The sequence below is a fragment of the Lynx rufus genome, unplaced genomic scaffold, assembly GCF_022079265.1.
Source record: "Lynx rufus isolate CCGP_SWC_20201006 ecotype Redwood Valley unplaced genomic scaffold, mLynRuf1.p SCAF_21, whole genome shotgun sequence".
Taxonomy (NCBI): Eukaryota; Metazoa; Chordata; class Mammalia; order Carnivora; family Felidae; genus Lynx; species Lynx rufus.
The window spans coordinates 5,564,498-5,584,237 of NW_025814836.1; the positions used below are offsets into that span (position 1 = coordinate 5,564,498).

At 39.9% G+C, this 19,740-nt stretch overlaps 2 protein-coding genes across 2 annotated transcripts; both read left to right on the forward strand.

Moving 5' to 3' along the window:
* Window positions 1-4,927: 4,927 nt before the first annotated feature.
* On the forward strand, window positions 4,928-6,429 carry NDN (necdin, MAGE family member). Its single transcript, XM_047086796.1, has one exon. The coding sequence runs from the start codon at window positions 4,934-4,936 to the stop codon at window positions 5,906-5,908; it is 975 nt and encodes a 324-aa protein (XP_046942752.1). The 5' UTR covers window positions 4,928-4,933; the 3' UTR covers window positions 5,909-6,429.
* Window positions 6,430-6,898: 469 nt separating this feature from the next.
* On the forward strand, window positions 6,899-12,028 carry OAZ2 (ornithine decarboxylase antizyme 2). The gene is given in 6 exon segments (XM_053722194.1): window positions 6,899-6,920; window positions 11,477-11,735; window positions 11,737-11,903; window positions 11,906-11,923; window positions 11,926-11,994; window positions 11,997-12,028. Coding segments are annotated over 6 exon segments (567 nt in total).
* Window positions 12,029-19,740: the final 7,712 nt, after the last annotated feature.

A 19,740-nucleotide genomic window follows, 5' to 3' on the forward strand; every position in this document is an offset into this window, starting at 1 on the left:
GGTAATTGTTGAACATGAAGTAATCTATTTTAATATGTCCTAGAAATAGATCCCGTGAGGAAAGTCATATGATAGCTTGGAAAGAGGCTTATATGACCTGGACCTGCTGGTTGGATCTGTCTTTCTTCACTCCTCCCTGCTTGTCATTTTCAGCGGTTCTCAACTAGAAAACTGTACTGCCCATAAAAGGGCTTTTGGCAGTGTACAGGGAAGGTGTGCATTTTTTTCTTTTCTTACACTTTATTTTTGTTGCTCCCATGTCTGGAAGTCATTTATACATGTGTGAAGGGGACAGAGGTATGAACCTTTGTGGTATGTATAATGAAAGATTATCACATAATTTCACATAATGAAAAATTGTCCTGTCCTTATGATAGATGGTTCTCTTTGAAGAGCCTTGCTCTAGACATTCTCTCAGGGTGATGTTATTACCATCTCTATCTTCCAAACTTATCTTTTTAGCCCAGGCCTCTTTTATGAGACCTATATATCCAGATATCTGCTTGTCATGTCTACTTTCTTCCCTCAGGTAGTTATCTACAGATAGTTTCAGGAGGTGGTGCCCCCATATCCTAGCCACAAGGCAGTGCTCCATCTCAGACATCCCCCAAGACAGAATCCTGACCATACCTGATATTCATAGTCTCTCTTACATTTTCTTATTATTTATGTCTTCCTTGGCATCCTTAATGAACAAAAGTTTCCTCTGTTCTATCCTCTGTGACAACATTGTGGCTCTTCGCAGTATGTTATGCCATATCATTATGCATAATAATAATTTATTTATCAATTTTTGTTTGTTTATGATCTTTTTTCTCCACCATTTCCATTCAGTACAGATCGCAGAGATCACATCTCTACTTCTCATTATAACCCCAGGTACAATGCCTGAAATGTAGACTTTAATAGTTGCAGAATGAAGATGAAATTCAAGCCATCATCCTTTGTCAAGAGGAGTCCCCCAAAAGGTCCCCTAATTGGTTTGTCTGTCTCTCCCTGTCTACCTACCTCCAACTCAAGTCTTAACTCTGATTCCAGTTGATCTTCCTAAAAGATAATCCTAACCTGGTTAGTCCCTGAGAGTTGGCAGGCTGTATTGTGGGTCTGGGAAGGACTAGAAGGTCTCCTGTTCAATGAGTGTTCTTGGGCCTCAGTTGGACAGGCATGTGCAGTGTCACCCTTGGGAGACTAGAGAAGATGAGAAACCAGGGTTGTGTTCCCTTCCCCCTTCCCAACTGTGGAAAGCAGCACTTCCTGTCCTCACTTACTATTTTCTAACACAAAGGGGCCAACCTGCCAAATAGTCCAATTGTTTCCCCCTCAGACTGAGCTACTTTTCTAAAATGCAAATCTTTCAGGCACATGATAGTCATTGCTCAATATTTGCTGAACACATTAACGTGAGTTCTCTGTTTCAATTCCTTGGCCTGCAAGGCATTTGGGGCCCAAATGGGGGCTCCAAGGTGGAGGTTGCTGCCTATGTTGACAGGAAAGAGCCAGAAGGATTCACATTTCATTTGGGGACTCTGGGCCTCTTCACTGTGAGCATGCGTGCTGTCCACTGGAAGCTCTGGAATGACCCCCCTTCCTCTGTTCACTATGGAAACAAGTGCCAGGACAGGCTTCTCCTCCTACTCCAGAGTCTGCCAAGAACAGCCTATTCCACAGCTGTGTAATGTGTTCCACATTACAGAGTCTGAAGTATCCCACCAGCAAAAGTATCTGTACCAGAATATGTTATAATTTTCTCCATATACTTCATACATCCATGGAACTTCTACTTACAGAATCTTGATTTAAAGAGTAGCCATTCATTGATTTATTTGAGCAGATATTTTGTAAGGTCAGGATTTTGCTTCCAAAATGTAGGCCTGAAAGAACTCATTGCCCATATCAAATAGGTCTGACCCTGGAGATACCTAGCAAGCCTAAGTTATCCTCAATGTTCTCAGAGCATCACTGGAGTTACAGCTCCAAATCTTGACCCTTAAATTAAGGAAATTGTGGATGTCCCATATATATTCACTTCCTCATCTTTTCTATTGTGTCATCGTTCCTTTTTCTTATCATTCTGAAGATATGCATGTTTGGTTTATGGGTAGGCACCTTATTAGGTACCTATCAAGCTACTAACTCCTTCCATGACACATGTGCAGGTATACTTTTTCTACTTAAAGACTACCCCAAGCTTTATTTTTTCTTACCCTCCCCCATTGAAGTTTCTTCTTGATAGGAAATTGAGTCTCTTCAGCATACTATTTTCTGGAAAGACAATGTTAACACTTGGGATTTAAGAGTGAACAGCACTAGGGGTCTACCCTGTACATGGTTTCAAGCTTGAGGATCAGTTTTGATTCTTTAAACCCTCTGAGCATCCTCCTTCACAGAGGTCATAATACACAGGCACTGGTACAGTATTAAACAACCCTCCTGTCAGAAGTAGGGTGTGAAGTGAGCTGTGGTAGAGGTGGGTGACCATTGTTCGCCATGGGCACCTTCACCAGAATGAGGCCCATTCCAGTTCAGGCAGCAACTGAAACCCAAGCAAACTCTTTGGTCAGAACTCTTATATCCCACTGAAGCAGGATATACTGCAGGAGCTCATATATTTTTATAATTGTTTTTAAAATTGCTTTCATACTTTTTATATGTAAGTGTTTTATAGATTTATAATTTTGTGCCCAAACTTGCAATTTAACTTCATGAATCTATTAAATCTAGAAAGATGAAATATGAGGATGTAATTTTCATAACCTCACAATGGCAAAACTTATGGCTCATATCCAAAGCTGAGCTGAGATTTAAATAATAGACTCCAACATTTTCATTATTAAAAATACCCTAGGCATGCCTGGGTGGCCCAGTCAGTTAAGCGTCCAACTTTTGATTTTGGGTCAGTTCATGATCTCATGGTTTGTGCATTCAAGCCCCTAGTTGGGCTTTGCACTGACAGCAAGGAGCCTGCTTGGGATACTCTCTTTCCCTCTCTCTCTCTGTCCCTCCCATGTTCACACTCTCTCTCATTCTCTCAAAATAAATATATAAGCTTAATTTTTTTAAATACCTTAAATGAACTAGTTAACCCAAATAGTTAACCCGCAAAAAAATCCAAATTTAAGAAAAAAAAAGAAGAAAACTAATGGAGATAAAATGAGGATTGTTTTAAGATGAATAAGGGCAGTAAATTGATTCAATAGCTATTTTTAAATAATAAAACAACAAATATAACTGACACAACTCTGTAAGATGTATTAAAAAATAGAAATCCATATATTAAATAAAAAGAAAATGATAAATAGGAAAAAGTCCAACTAAGGCATATCTGAACGATCTGTAGGAATTACCCCTGTGAAATGAAAGGTTAAGGAGATCTACTGGAGGCATTGTCCTGCCAAAGGTGAAGCAAGTATGAAAATCCAAAGATAGAAAAATAATATGAAAACAATTCCAAGCCAATCTTCTTGTGAAAAAAAATAAATAAAGTGTGAAATGAGAAAGTTGATACAAGTAAATACAAAGAGGACTCTGGAAATGTCAAGACAATACTTTAAATATGCTTAAATAACAGACTCAAGACAGCACATATTGAAGAAGCTGTTCCCTTGAGGAAACCCAGGAAGAGCTGAAGGACCACATTGGCTCAGACCAGGGATCCTTATCAGCCTTAGGAACCCTGGATTCAGAGGCTTTTACACCCACCTCTTTCTTCATAGTTGCTTCCCTGGGAGTGTCAACTTCATTTTTGCTCAGTGTGGATCTGTTCTGTGAAATTAAAAAAACAAAAAAAAAACAAAAAAAAAACAAAAACAAAAACAAAAAAACCCAGCACAAAACAACACACACACACACACACACACACACACGACCATAAATATGTAGCATCTCTTTGGTCATGAGAGATATTGCCAGTTATGACTTTAGGGGACCCATGTGAAAAAAAAAAAAGAGTTGGAAGCGATTTGGGTGCGGCTTCCAAATAGGACCAGCCAGTTTCTGAGAGAGGGTAGGGGGGGGATCCCATGACAAGAAGAAGTTTTGTCATTAGGGAAGGAAGGGTGCTGGACAGATAGGGAAAAAAGGTTGTTCTAATAAATATGACAATCTTTGTGTGATGGGTTCTTAATGGAAAAATTAAAAGGAAATCAAAGTGAACCGAGGGAAGTAAAAGAAAACCAAAATCAATGACCATGAAAACACTAGCAATGTCATTCGTTTATCATATCCAAGAAAGTTCTGTTTGCACATGGATTGATTAAATTCTGCATTTCTCATTTTATAACCTCCCCGTGTAGCAGAGACTCCACCAATTTTTATCGGTATTTCTCAGGATTAGAATCTGTGCCAACCTCTTCTCAGTTTACATTTTTTGTTGGGCAATCCCGATCTTTCCCTTGGTTTAAAGTCTCACACTCATTGTCACAAAACTCAAGTTTATACACCAGCCTAGAACTTTCTCTGGGACTTTTATATCTACCGTGATTCTGCATACACCCAATTAAACATTTCCCAAGAAACTGAAGAAACTTATCTTAGAAACTTAACTTACCATCTATACTCTTAAACTTTCTAGCGCTCCTTCTCCAGTGCTCTTGCATCTCCCCCCCTCCTTCCCACCACCTCCTCAGCTCAAAGGGGACAACTGCGGGTCACTGCTGCCCCATTTCAGGGTGCTCCCCACTACTTCTGTGGGGCCTCAAGTCACAACCGCCCCGTCGGGCTCCCAGCCCTGCCCCACCCCCCTGCTGCGGTCAAGCCTTCAGCTTGCGGACGCGCAAGCGCAGTGGCGGGTCCCGCCGCCGCCCCGCCCCGCCCGGCTGCTGCGGAAGGCGCCGCGCGCAGCAACGCGCACTTCCTCTCCAGGAGTCCGCGGAGGGAGCGCAGTCTCGAAGAGCTCCTGGACGCAAAGGCCCTGCCCTTGTCAGAGGGAGCCGTTATGTCCGAACAAAGTAAGGATGTGTGTGACCCTGACTCTGCACCCCAGGCTTCCAACTCCGAGGTGCACATCAGTCCTGGGGTCCCCGGGGGGCCCTCCCAGCCCGCGTCTCAGGCCGCGACCCTCGCAGCGCCAGAGAGCCCTCCTCTAGGCCCGATCGAAGCCCCGCAGCCTTCGCCTCCGCCCCAGGCCCCAAGCGAGGAGGGAGACCCGAAGGCCCTGCAGCAGGCTGCGGAGGAAGGCCGCGCCCACCAAGCCCCAGCGGCCCAGCCTGGCCCAGCGCCACCAGCCCCGGCCCAGCTGGTGCAGAAGGCGCACGAGCTCATGTGGTACGTGTTGGTCAAGGATCAGAAGAGAATGATCATCTGGTTCCCAGACATGGTGAAGGATGTCATCGGCAGTTACAAGAAATGGTGCAGAAGCATTCTCAGACGCACCAGCCTCATCCTCGCACGAGTGTTCGGGCTACACCTGAGGCTGACTAGCCTGCACACGATGGAGTTTTCGCTTGTCAAAGCGCTTGAGCCGGAGGAGCTGGACAGGGTGGCGCTGAGCAACCGTATGCCTATGACAGGCCTCCTGCTGATGATCCTGAGCCTCATCTATGTGAAGGGTCGCGGTGCAAGAGAGAGTGCCGTCTGGAACGTGCTGCGCATCCTGGGGCTACGGCCCTGGAAGAAGCACTCCACCTTTGGAGATGTGAGAAAGCTCATCACCGAGGAGTTCGTCCAACAGAATTACCTGAAATACCAGCGCGTACCCCACGTTGAGCCACCTGAGTACGAGTTCTTCTGGGGTTCCCGTGCCAGCCGTGAAATCACCAAGATGCAAATCATGGAGTTCCTGGCCAGGGTCTTTAAGAAAGACCCCCAGGCCTGGCCTTCCCGATACAGAGAGGCTCTGGAGGAGGCCAGAGCTCTGCGGGAGGCTGATCCCACTGCCCACTGCCCCCGCAGCAGTGTCTCCGAGGACTAGCAAGGTCTGGAGGCAGATTAATGGTTTCTGACCCTCACCAGGGCGGTGGAGGGGTGGGGGTGGGACAATAGAGTATTCAGGATTTACAGTGCAGTATTTCACGTGTAACTTTAAGTTTTCAGTACAGTGCTTTTATACTTTTTAATGCAATGTTGTATTCAGTTCAGTACTATTAGATAGTGTGCAGGATTTATGCATGTTTGTTTATAAGTAAGCTCGGTTGGTGCTTTCGCTTTTGTGCTACCTTTCTTGAATTTTTGTACCAGAGACGTGCTAAACTTATGAAATACATTGAGAAATTTTCCATCTTATTCTTTTATATGGAACGGATGATGTGTATTAGGTAGACTACTTCTGGAGAGTTTGGAAGAACTCACCAGTAAAGCTGGCCTAACCAAGAGGAGAGTCAAGGCCCCCCTCTTTATGACCTCGCTGGGCACAGTAAACATCCATGTGGAGTGCAGTGATGTGAACTGAAACGACCTCAATGTGGGCACTTGGCACAGTTTACTAAACACAAATACAACCCCACCATGAGTAAACTTTAAAGTAAACATTAAAGATTCTTGTGATACAATCATTTTTGGAAAAGTGTACTCGATCTTTTTAGTACTGTAGTATGGATTGGGAATGAGACATTGTACCAACTGTACAAATATGGTAATTTCATCTAATAGGGTGGGAAAAGCACTGCTCTATCGCTACTCATAAATGTGTGAAGTTTTTTAAAAATGTAACTTACATGTTCATCTCAAAACTGACAAAGACAGAAAAGTGTAAAAACAGCAAAAATGTTCATAATCACATCACATAGAAACAAGGGTTGATATTTACAGTTCCTTTCTTACATTTTCTACATTTTATTAAAATTAGCTGACTTTTGTGGGCACTTAAAAATGGGGCATTGTACTAAAGTCCTTTATGTATATTTTCTCTTTGTCTTTAATACTTAAAACAGCCTTTCAAGCAGGCACTTACCATATCTGCACCATGGAGGAAGTACAGGAACAAAGTATGTAATTAACTTTCCCCAGATCATAAAGCTTAGTGAGAGGAGGAGCTAGGATTTGAATCCACACAGAATAAGTCAGGCCCTATACATTTCTCTCCCTGCCTACAACTGCCCCACACTTCCTGCTTTTTAATTTCATTCCTAAAATTCCATGTTTCAGAATGTACTCTTAGCTCCCTACCCCCAAAATGCAAATTCACACACAGGCTGGGGATTCAATTTTTCTAATGAATCCTCACATTAATCTTTTTAGAGGAAGCAATCTTATTCTGATTGTATAAATCAAGAAACTTTGTTTCAGAGAGATTAATGGACTTAACCAGATCATATTACTGCTTAGCAGTGAAGCCAAGAATTGAAACATGGTCTTCCCTGAAGGACTGAGGTGAAAGTGCCTTCTCTTTAACAGTGATGTCAGAGGAACACACAGGAGACTACCTAGGAGAGGGAGGTGGAATTGGGGTGGGAAGGTTGCCTATTAGGACATATGTGATCCAGCAATTCTTAAATCGCCACTAGGCAATCCCTCCCAGGGTGGAATGGGGTGAGGATGGGGGTAAGGGGCAATGATGAGATAAATCTCATTATGAAGCTTTCAATCCTGCAAGGGAGTGGGGCAAGAAATGGGCCTTTAAAATGGCCATAAAGCCTTCAAACTTCAGAATATTGGAAAAGATCATTTTTTAAAGCCAGAATCTTTTCTGGAGAAAGACCTAATAAAGGGAACACATATGTGACATCCCCCCCCCCAAAGAAGTAAATAGAGTTGTATTTGTGTGAAGGATTACAGTCTGGATTGAAAGCTAGGATTCTTAACACTTAATGGCATAACTGAATAGGTAGATGCAGGTGCTAAAAATGCTCAAGAAGTCTCACGTGCTCAGATGAAATCCATCTCCAGGTTAGTAGACTTACTGTGAAGTCTCCCATGGCAAGGCATTTCTGCAGTAACTCAGGCAGGGGTGACCTTTGATGCCACCAACTTACCCAGAGCCAAGGTATCTGTTTAGAAATTTTAGAAATGTTAAAGATTTTACTTCTCATCACCCAAAAATTCTCTACAAAATCAAAACAAATCTGCCCCATTTAAGTTTAAAATAATGGGGATATCCAGGATGTTCCACTTCTGGAGCAGGGCCACAGCTGTCACTCCTGCCATGGTAGGGTGCTGGTCATTTTGTCTAATGTCCTATTGCTTTCCTCACTGCTGGTTTGACTCCTGGCAGCAACTGTAACTCCTGTACACTTCTTTCAGTCAAACCCAGAGGTCACTGGGCAGGCAGTCCCTCACCTCCCACTTAACCCCCTGTGTTTGTATTCACCTTGCTCACTGCTATGAGAGACAGGGAGAACCACTCCAAAGCTGCCCAAGCTCACAGACACAACCACATCACCCATGACCTAGAGGACTGAACCTCTGCAGAAGGAGAAAGACCTTATAATGAGAAATGAGGAGCTGACCCCAGCAAGTCACATGGGCAGGGCTGCTCACCTCCTATACTATCTCAGAGGCAGCCAGACCTAAAGGAGGAGGCTTTCTAGCATGCATCAGTGTTATTTTATGACATTTGGTCCAGCAGTTATCTGCCCCAGCATGGGGTGGGAACATTGAATACCTTTCTTAGATTTTCATACTGGGCATAAATAAAATGTTGGAGGGTTTGCCAAATATTTTCCAAAAGTTTCACCTACAAGGTGCTGGGAGAGGTCATTCAGAAAGGACTGCAAATCCTTGTTATTCATCTTGGATGACAGTGTGGTGAATCTCTAGACTGCTGTGACTGGGAAAGAGTTCCTAATTTCTCAGAATGTGATACATTTTATCTGTTCTGTCAACTGGAATGTCACTTTTTTACAAACACCACACACACATATTTCACTGTAATGAACTTCATTTTATTAAATTCATGGAGGGAAAAAGCGCCTTTTAAAACTTAATATAAAATATAATGCCACCTGCTCTAAGCTATTCTAGAGAGGAAAAAGACTTTTGTAGTATCATTATTAAATTGGACGTATGTGTTTCAAATAAACTTGGTATACAGTTTAGTGTTTCCTTTGCTTGAAAAGCTTTCTATGTCCCCCTACACCTTGAGCCTTCATCTGACTCATGAACACCGCTTCTGGTGGAAATGCTTTTCTAGCCTTCAAAAGCACAGCCATGTTCTCCCAGTGTTACAGCAGCATCCCAGACTGTTCACACAATGTACACAGGCTGTTTATAAATATTTTTAGTTTCTTTCTCTCTTCATGGATTGTTACATACTTAAAAATAAAAACTGTATCTGTCATTTTTATCAATTCCTTGATGTTTAACGTAGGGACTGGCATGGCATATGTATGTGCTGATAAATACTTGTATGACTTAAGAAACTGAAAACATTATAATAGACCTACTCCATCACACAGCGAAACAAAACCAAACACAGAAAATAATGGTCAACTACTCTAAAGTAGATGGAATATGGACAAGTTGAAATTAGAGAAAATTTTTTCAGAAAAAAAATAGTGTAAACAAGAATTTTTTAAAGAGTCAGTTCTTTAGTTAAAAAAATTAAATATTTATTTTTGAGAGGGAGAGACAGAGCATGAGCAGGGGAGTGGTAGAGAGAGAGGGAAACACAGAATCTGAAGCAGCTCAAGGCTGTGGACTGTCAACACAGAGCCTGACACAGGGCTCAAACTCACAGACCGCAAGATCATGACCTGAGCTGAAGTCGGAAGCAACCAAGTCACCAAGGTGCCTAAAGAGTCAGTTCTTTAAATAAACTAAGAAATTGGGCCAATATCTAGCAGGGTTTTATTTATTAATTTTATTTTTTGTTGATACACAATTGACATATACTATTCTATTAGTTTTAGGTAAAAAACATAATGATTTGATATATGTATATATTTTGAAATGATTGCAATTAGTTAACCATCACCGCACATTGCTACATTTTTTTTTCTTGTGATGAGAACTTTTTTAGGGATGTTTTTATTTTGTAAATTTTTATTATTGAATTATAGTTGACATGCAGTGATATGTTAGTTTTAGGTGTACAACACAGTGATTCAACAATTCTATACATTACTCAATGTTCACTATGATAAGGTGAACAGCATAGGGAATATAGTCAATAACATTGTAATGATATTGTATGGTGACAGATGGTGACAACATCTCATGATGTTGAGAACTTTTAAAAATCCGCTCTCCTAGCAACTTTCAAATGTGCAATACAGTACTGTTAACTATAGTCACCAGGCTTCAAATTACATCCCCAGTTCTCATGACTGGAAGTATGTACTTTTCGACCACCTTTACTCATCTCATCTCACCCCTCAATCACCATCTCTGACAACCATTAATTCTTTGTATCTATGTTTCATTTTATTTCTAAGATTCCACTTATGGGGTGTCTAGGTGTCTCAGTCATCAGAACATGAGACTCTTGATCTTGGGGTTCTAAGTTCAAGCCCCACGTTGGGTGAAGAGATTACTTAAAATTTTTTTAAATCTTAAAAAAAGATTCAGTTTTTTTTTTAATTTTTTTTCAACATTTTTTTATTTTTGGGACAGAGAGAGACAGAGCATGAACGGGCGAGGGGCAGAGAGAGAGGGAGACACAGAATCAGAAACAGGCTCCAGGCTCTGAGCCATCAGCCCAGAGCCTGACGCGGGGCTCGAACTCCCGGACCGCGAGATCGTGACCTGGCTGAAGTCGGACGCTTAACCGACTGCGCCACCCAGGCGCCCCAAAAAGATTCAGTTTTAGGCGACATCATGTGACATTTATCCGTCAGACTTACTTCACTTAACATAATGCTCTCAAGTTTCATCCATGTTGAAACTGGCAGGATTTCCTTCCTTTTTATGGCTGAATATTCATATATATTTATATATTACATTTTCTTTATTCTTCAACTGATGGACATTTAAGTTGTTTCCATGTCTTGGCCATTATAGATAATGTTGAAATGAACATGAGGTTTCAAATATATTTTCAGGTAATGATTTTGTTTCCTTTGGATAAATGCCCAGAAGTGGAATTCCTGGATCTCATGATAGTTCTATTTTTAATTTTTTGGGGAACCTTCATACTACTGCGTTGGTTTATAGTTCCCCCAACAGTACACAAGTGTTCTCTTTTCTCCACATCCTCATCAATGCTTATTTCTTGTCTTTTTGATAATAGCCATTCTAACAGATATGAGGCAGTTTTTGTTTTTTTTTTTTGTTCTTGTTCATTTGTCTTTAGGAGAAACAGAGCAAATAAATAACTTCTTACTAGGAAGATGAGCAAAAGACACAAACAAGTTAGTGTTCCAAAGGCAACAGATAGTTAAGTGCAAAAATGAAAAAGAAAACAAAAATTACCCACACTTCTTAAATCAAGATAGTGTTTGAGTTGGAGAAAGGTATTCACTGTGGCAGAAGGATGACTCTGGGCCAGGGCCTGACAGGGATTTAGTGTTCAGAGATCGCCCAGAACCCAAGACTGTGTGAACCTACACCCACCGTCTCATCCACCTACCCACTCTATGCAGCCACCAACTCCCACCCTGAGCAGAACCACCAAGGATAATAAACACCCAGGACAGTAGTATTCTGCCTTTGAGTAACTGTCCACAGCTCCAGTGCCACAGGCACATTGTTCCAGGGCCTCTGTGGTACTCCTGATGCCCCTCAGCCACTGTCAAAGATCCCAGTGGGTGAAGGGGAGGTGAGGATACTTCTCTCTGAGCTATAATGTATAAGGACAAGAAGCACCATGTGACCCATGGAAAGCCTCGCATCGTCCACTTCCAGTGTGAGGTCACCTAGGTGAAAGTCTTCCTGAGATGCAGCCCTGTCCGTCCAGAGCCTGTTTGTAGAAATCCCAAATAGAGTCTCAGCTGATGGGAGCAAAGAAGGATTGTTAGCAATGCCAGAGTTTTCTGAAGAGAAGGTGAAAATGAACTATGTCTTCATGTGCTTCAGGAAGGGCCAGGAAGACAGAGTCCACTCCTGAAGACCTTCAGGGCTTTGAGATTGTGCATCCAGACCATTCCTGAGTTCTCTCTGGGCCATATGTGATGTTCATGGTTTACCCCTGGACCAGAACTTGTCTGATGAGGATTAATGGCCATAGGGGATGTTTTGCCCAAGAGCCACAGTTGGAGGAGAAAAAAAATTAGGCAGCCCTGGGACAATGGAGGGGGTTTCATGATGTCTAGGGAAGGACACTGAGGGGCTCAGAGTGAGGGTTGCCTATTGTGTTCTCTGAGTTGACTAGTTGAAATTGTTTTCCCCAAAAGAACAATATAAATATATTCTTCATATATAATCACCAATAGTAAATTAAAATGTTTATGAACTGGCATTAGAAGCTTTTTAAACTGCACTGTGTGATGTGCTCTATCTATCCTAGGGGAGTACATTGCCTAGAGGGGGAGGGACTGTCTGGATCCAGAGGCAAAGACTGGAGGATTTGTGGATAGCACTGTCAAGTTCAGATTCCCCTGCTGTTGGGCTTCCTTATTTTGGTTTTTAAGACTTGCATATTTTCTTTTCTTCCTGTCAACCCAGGGACTCCTGAATATAGGCTTTTCAGCCCCTGGGCTATGTTTTCTATACTTGAGTTTTTCTATACTCCGCCTAGGCTCCTCTGTGTGCATTTGTGTCTGGTCTGGAGAAACCAAGTCTGTCCCCTTCCTTTTTTACAGCTTAGTGTTATTCTGGCATTTGGTTAGACTGGCTTTATCTGTTTAATGCTATCAATGCATTTTAAATAGGGGCTTTGAAGTTCACTCCCACCATCAGGGCTTTCTTTGGGATGCCTTGGCCTTAAAACACTAGCCAAACTTCCAATTTGTAAATCACAACCAAGAGTTCTTATTCCTGGATGCAGGCCCAGGCCCCAAGGTGTCTCCTTCCTAGGGTCATAAAGAGCAGAGAGGAAGAGGAATAGCAACTCATGGCCAGGGCTTTGTATGAGAATCTGTTCTTGGGAACTAGATGCCTCTGCCAGCCTGAGTATAGTGCTGACTTCCCTTCCTCTCTCAACTGGTTCTGAGTAGTGTCTGAGATCCTGCTCCATAGGTTTTAGGGGTGGGACTGTGGGTGTACAAGTGGCCTGCCCTTTTCTGTTTTCACTGAACAGCTCATTCTAACAGGGGAAGAAGGGAGAAAGATCCAGATTGGGTGAGGAGGTGAGGGTGTCAGGGAGACAAGTGTTTTGTGTTACTGTTTCAATAAACTGATTTAAAGTTTAAAAAAAGATACTGTTTTTATGCTAATTGATCAGATATAATAAAAGTCAATATTCTGTACTAGCAAGAGTGAGTAGAAATTGACATTTTTAAACCCTGCTATAGCTGCATAAATAACTAAATGTTTTCTTATTTTATTAATTAATTTGGAATATATACTGAACACCTAATATGTTGCAGATGCTGTGCAAGGAGTTAGGGATGCAATAATGAACAGACTAGACATTGTCCTGTGCTTGTAGCATTCAGTCTATTGAAAGGAATAGATGAATAATAAGAATTACACTTCCGTGCAGTGAGTGCCACTTTTGGAGAAGCACAGAAGTTAAAGAGGCCTGAACAAGTGCACCCAACGCATATTTTCCCAGACAAGTGACACATAAATTTACATCTATAGGAAAAGAAGGAATTAGCCACATAAAAGTGGTGTGGTAAAGGTAGATATTGGAGGGGGGTTTCTTTATGACCAGGGAGTTGCTGTGTGAACACACACACAAGCATAGAAGACTACAAAAAGTTGCTGAAAATTCCCTAAAAAGGAGATGGGAAGTAAGTTTCAAAACAAGCTAGAGACTAGAATATTGGACAAAGAGAAAAAAAAATTACCATACTTGAGATAGTCAATGTCATCAAAGACATGACTAATTTCCATCATACAAAGGTCCAACAAACTGAGAAGGAAGAAGGAACTATGCTGAAAGATGTCCTTCTTTTGATTATGCATCTCCTTTTATTTTTCTGATTGCTAATCAAAACATCCTTCTGCATCTCTTAATTTGCCTCATTATTATTTTTTCACCTACTGAGCAGTCTGGAGCCCTTAACTATGTTGCATATTTTCTCATATCTTAAGAGTTCCTTGTGTTTCCTTAGTAACAACCTATTATGTATACACACACACACACACACACACACATACATATGTGTGTGTGTGTGTGTGTATATATATATGTGTGTGTATATATATATATATATATATATATCTTTTGCTAATTGATGTATAAGTTCATTTGCTTATATATTTATGTAATAGAGACTCTTAGCTTCTACTATATAGCCATATTGTATTGGACACTGGGTATATATTAATGAACTAGACAAAAACGGCCCTGGCATGAAGGAATTCAATGATAAATTCATAGTGTTGATAGAGTATAATGTGAATGTAAACGAACAAATGAACCATTAAATACAAATTACATTAGGATAAGATAATGAAACAAATGACTTGTTTAGAGTGATAAGGAATGGAGGAGGAGATTGTCTAAAATAAAGTAGTCAGGAAAGACTTTTCTGGCCAGGTGAAATTTAAGTGGATACTTGAAGGATTAGGAAATATCTACAAAGAGTAGAAGGAACATGATCCCAGTTAGAAAAGTAACATATTTGAAGTCCCATAGTTACTTATGTGGATTTTATGGTTGCCTCTGCCAGCATATATAGCATTTAATATGATGAACTGACCAACACACAATATCCAAAACTCTTTTCTGATCTGTTGAGATAACTGAGGCAGCACAAGCTATTTGATTTATAGCCTTTCAGTTATGTTCAAGTCAAAATATGTAAGGAGAAACCTATTTGTGCTTTCCTTTCCTACATGCTTTTACTATTCTAAGAACTTAGAAGATCTGTTAAAGCTTCTGTAACGACAAGTATGATAAAAGCTAAAAGAATCACGAGATGTGGAGTCTGACATCTTCAAACCACTAAAAACATATCGATAGCTGCCTATAAAAAGGCAGAATTTTTTTCTCACCTTTACTGAGATATAATTGACATATCATTGTGTAAGTTAAAGAATGTACAATATGTTGATTTGATACATTATATATTGAAAAATGATTATCACCATAATATTAGCCAGCTAAGACCTCCATCATATCACATAATTACCATTTCTTTTTTGTGATGAGAATACTTAAGATCTACTTTTAGCAACTTTCAAGTATTATTAATTATAATTACCATACTACATTAGATCACAGAACTTATTTATCTTATAACTGGAAGTTTTGACTAACATCTCTCCATAACTCCCCATACCCACCCCAGCCTCTAGTAACCACTATTATACTTTCCATTACAATGAGTGTGGGTTTTTTCAACCTAAAAGACATGTCATAGAATATTTGTCTTTCTTTGTCTGACTTACTCCACTCAGCATAATGCCTTCAAGTTTCATTCATGTTTTGCAGATGAGAGGATTTCCAATGAAAATTGCTAAATAATATTTGTGTGTGCACGTGTGTTTGTGTGTCTGTGTCTTCTTTATCCATTTACCCATTGATGGATACTTGGGTTGTTTCCATTTCTTTGCTACACTAAACACGGGAGTGCAGATATTTCTTTGAGGCTTTACTTTCATTTCCTTTGGATATATACCCAGAAATGGAATTGCTGGATCCTATGGTACTTCTATTTCTAATTTTTTGAGACCACTGTATTTCTTGGAATGTATGTATATAAAACAACCTATTTCTTTAAGCTACAGCCTTGAAGATTTGAGGTTTTTGTTTGTTGTTGTTTTGCTTCATGCAGCTCAAATATCCCTAAGTGGTATAAATTCCAAGTGTTTTTTTTTTTTTTTCTCCTCTTGCCCCATTGTGTGTTTGGTACTCATACTGTGTAATACTGACCATGACAGAGAATTTATTATATATGAAAAGCAGAGTAATCCTATATCCTTGTGATAGTATTTAATGAGACATGGGAACTTAGTTCAGCACTAGGTAATCAGAATGTGGAGATGAGAATTTCACTTAGATCTTGGCAACTGTCAGTGGTAAGAGGACTAGAGATTTTGGTCCCAAAGCTTGAACTACTTTGTTTGTTTGTTTTTGGTTATCTCAGAAAATAGTATATTTAAGTCAGCTTATTATTTTTAAGTTCACATTGTTATTGAATTGAAACATCATGCTAACAATGATAATGCATATTCATTCCAGTGGATAAAAAAGAAAGGTGTGTAATTAGGAAGAGAGTAGAGCATCAGGCCAGCCTTTGTAGGCAATGATAAGCAAACAAACTGTATTAAAGAGCAAACAGAAATCGCTAATGAGTTTGAGACTGGTTTGATTGACATTACACTTTTAAAATACTATTTTAATTACTTTTTTTAATTTTTGTAATGTTTATTTATATATGAAAGAGAGAGAGACAGAAATAGAGTCCCACCCAAAACCAGCAGAAGACAGGAAATAATAAAGATTAGAGCAGAAATAAATGCTATCGAAACAAAAAAAACAAAACAAAAACAAAAACAAAAACAAAAAAAAACAAACAAACAGTAGAACGGATCAATGAAACCAGAAGATGGTTCTTTGAAAGAATTAACAAAATTGATAAACCACTAGCCAGTCTGATCAAAAAGAAAAAGGAAAAGACCCAAATAAATAAAATAAAGAATGAAAGAGGAGAGATCACAACCAACACAACAGAAATAAAAACAATAATAAGAGAATATCCTGAGCAATTATATGCCAATAAAATGGGCAATCTTGAAGAAATGGACAAATTCCTAGAAACATACACTACCAAAACTGAAACAGGAAGAAATAGAAAATTTGAACAGACCCATAACCAGTAAGGAAATCGAATTAGGAATCAAAATCTGCCAAAAAACAAGAGTACAGGGCCAGATGGCTTTCCAGGGGGAATTCTACCAAACATTTAAGGAAGAGTTAACACCTATTTTCTTGAAGCTGTGCCAAAAATAGAAATGGAAGGAAAACTTCCAAACTCTTTCTATGAAGCCAGCATTACCTTGATTCCAAAACCAGACAGAGACCCCACTAAAAAGGAGAACTATAGACCAATTTCCCTGATGAACATGGATGTGAAAATACTCAACAAGATATTAGCCAACCAGTTCCAACAATAAAAATTATTCACCATAACCAAGTGGGATTTCTACCCGGGATGCAGGGCTGGTTCAATATCCACAAAACAATTAACGTGATTCATCATCACATCAATAAAAGAAAGGACAAGAACCATATGATCCTCTCAATAGATTCAGATAAAGCACTTGACAAAATACAGCATCCTTCCTTGATAAAATCCTTCAAGTAGGGATAGAAGGAGCATACCTCGAGATCATAAAAGCCATATATGAATGACCCATCTCTAATATCATCCTCAATGGGGAAAAACTGATAGCTTTTCCCCTAAGATCAGAAACAAGACAGGTATGTCCACTCTTGCCACTATTATTCAACATAGTATTGGAAGTCTTAGCCTCTGCAATCAGACAACACAAAGAAATAAAAGGAATCCAAATTGGCCAGGAGGAGGTCAAACTTTCACTCTTTGCAGATGACATGATACTATATATGGAAAACCCTAAAGAGTCCACCAAAAAAACTGCTAGAATGGATTTATGAATTCATCAAAGTTGCAGGATATAAAATCAATGCACAGAAATCGGTTGCATTCTTATACACCAACAATAAGAAATCAAGGAATAGACCCCATTTACAGCTGCACTAAAAACCATAAAATACCTAGGAATAATTCTAGCCAAAGAGATGAAAAATCTATACACAGAAAACTATAGAAAGTTGATGAAAGAAATTGAAGAAGACACAAAGAAATGGAAAAAGATTCCATGCTCCTGGATAGGAAGAACAAATATTGTTAACATATCGATACTATCCAAAGCAATCTACATATTCAATGCAGTCCCTATCAAAGTAACACCAGCATTCTTCACAGAGCTAGAAAAAATAATTATAAAATTTGTATGGAACCAGAAAGACCCCGAATATACAAAGCAATCTTGAAAAAGAAAACCAAAGCAGGAAGCATCACAATCCCAGACTTCAAGCTATACTACAAAGCTGTAATCATCAAGACAGTATGGTACTGGCACAAGAACAGACACTCAGATCAATGGAACAGAATAGATAACCCAGAAATGGACCCACAAATGTATGACCAACTATTCTTTGGCAAAGCAGCAATGAATATCCAATGGAATAAAGACAGTCTCTTCAGCAAGTGGTGCTGGGAAAACTGGACAGCGACATGCAGAAGAATGAACCTGGACCAGTTTTTTACACCATACACAAAAATAAACTCCAAATGGATGAAAGACCTCAATAAGACAGGAAGCCATCAAAATCCTCGAGGAGAAAGCAGGCAAAAACCACTTTGATCTTGGCTGCAGCAACTTCTTACTCAACACATCTCCAGAGGAAAGAGAAACAAAAGCAAAAATGAACTACTGGGACCTCATCAAAATAAAAAGCTTCTGCACAGTGAAGGAAACCATCAGCAAGACTAAACAGCAACAGACAGAATGGGAGAAGATATTTGCAAATGACATATCAGATAAAGGATTAGTATCCAAATCTACAAAGAACTTATCAAACTCAACACCCAAAAAACAAATAATCCAGTGAAGAAATGGGCAAAAGGCATGAATAGACACTTCTCCAAAGAAGACATCCAGATGGCCAACTGACACATGAAAAAATGTTCAACGTCACTCATCTTCAGTGAAATACAAATCAAAACCACAATGAGATATTACCTTAAACCTGTCAGAATGGCTAACATAGCAACTCAGGCAACAATAGGTGTTGGCAAGGATGCAGAGAAAGAGGATCCCTTTTGCATTGTTGGTGGGAATGCAAGCTGGTGCAGCCACTCTGGAAAACAGGATGGAGGTTCCTCAAAAAACTAAAAATATAATTACCCTATGACCCAGCAATTGCACTACTAAGCATTTATCCAAGGGATACAGGTGTGCTATTTTGAAGGGACACATGCACCCCCATGTTTATAGCAGCACTATCAACAATAGCCAAAGTATGGAAAGAGCCCAAATGTCCATCGATGGATGAGTGGATAAAGAAGATGTGATACACACACACACACACACACACACACACACACACAATGGAGTATTACTCAGCCATCAAAAAGAATGAAATCTTGCCATTTGCAGCTACATGGATGGAACTGGAGGGTATTATGCTAAGTGAAATTAGTCAGTCAGAGAAAGACAAAACTCATATAACTTCACTCATATGAGGATTTTAAGAGACAAAACAGATGAACATAAAGGAAGGGAAACAAAAATAATATAAAAACAGGGAGGGGAACAAAACAGAAGAGACTCATAAATATGGAGAACAAACAGGGTTACTGGGAGGGAGTATGGGCTAAATGGGTAAGGGGCACTAAGGAATCTACTCCTGAAATCATTGTTTCACTATATGCTAACTAATTTGGATGTAAATTTTAAAAAATAAAAAATGAAATTAAAAAACAAAAGAAACAGAGTGCTAGTGGGGGAGGGACAGAAAGAGGGAGACACAAAATCCAAAACAGGCTCCAGGTTCTGAGCATCAGCACTGAGCCTGACATGGGGTTTGAACTCACCAACCATAAGATGGTGACCTCAGCTGAAGTTGGACACTTAACTGACTGAGCCACCCAGGTTCCCCTAAATTACTCCTCTATTATATTCATAATGATTTGAGAGGGAAAAAGATCGAGATTGTGGGCTGATAAGAGATGGGGATAATGTAAAAAAAGACAGAGTATATGTCTTTTGGATTTTGTTGAGGAATGG

What these genes read in the sequence shown, in the direction of transcription:
- NDN (XM_047086796.1), top strand. Translation starts at nt 4,934, where the DNA reads ATGTCCGAACAAAGTAAGGATGTGTGTGACCCTGACTCTGCACCCCAG.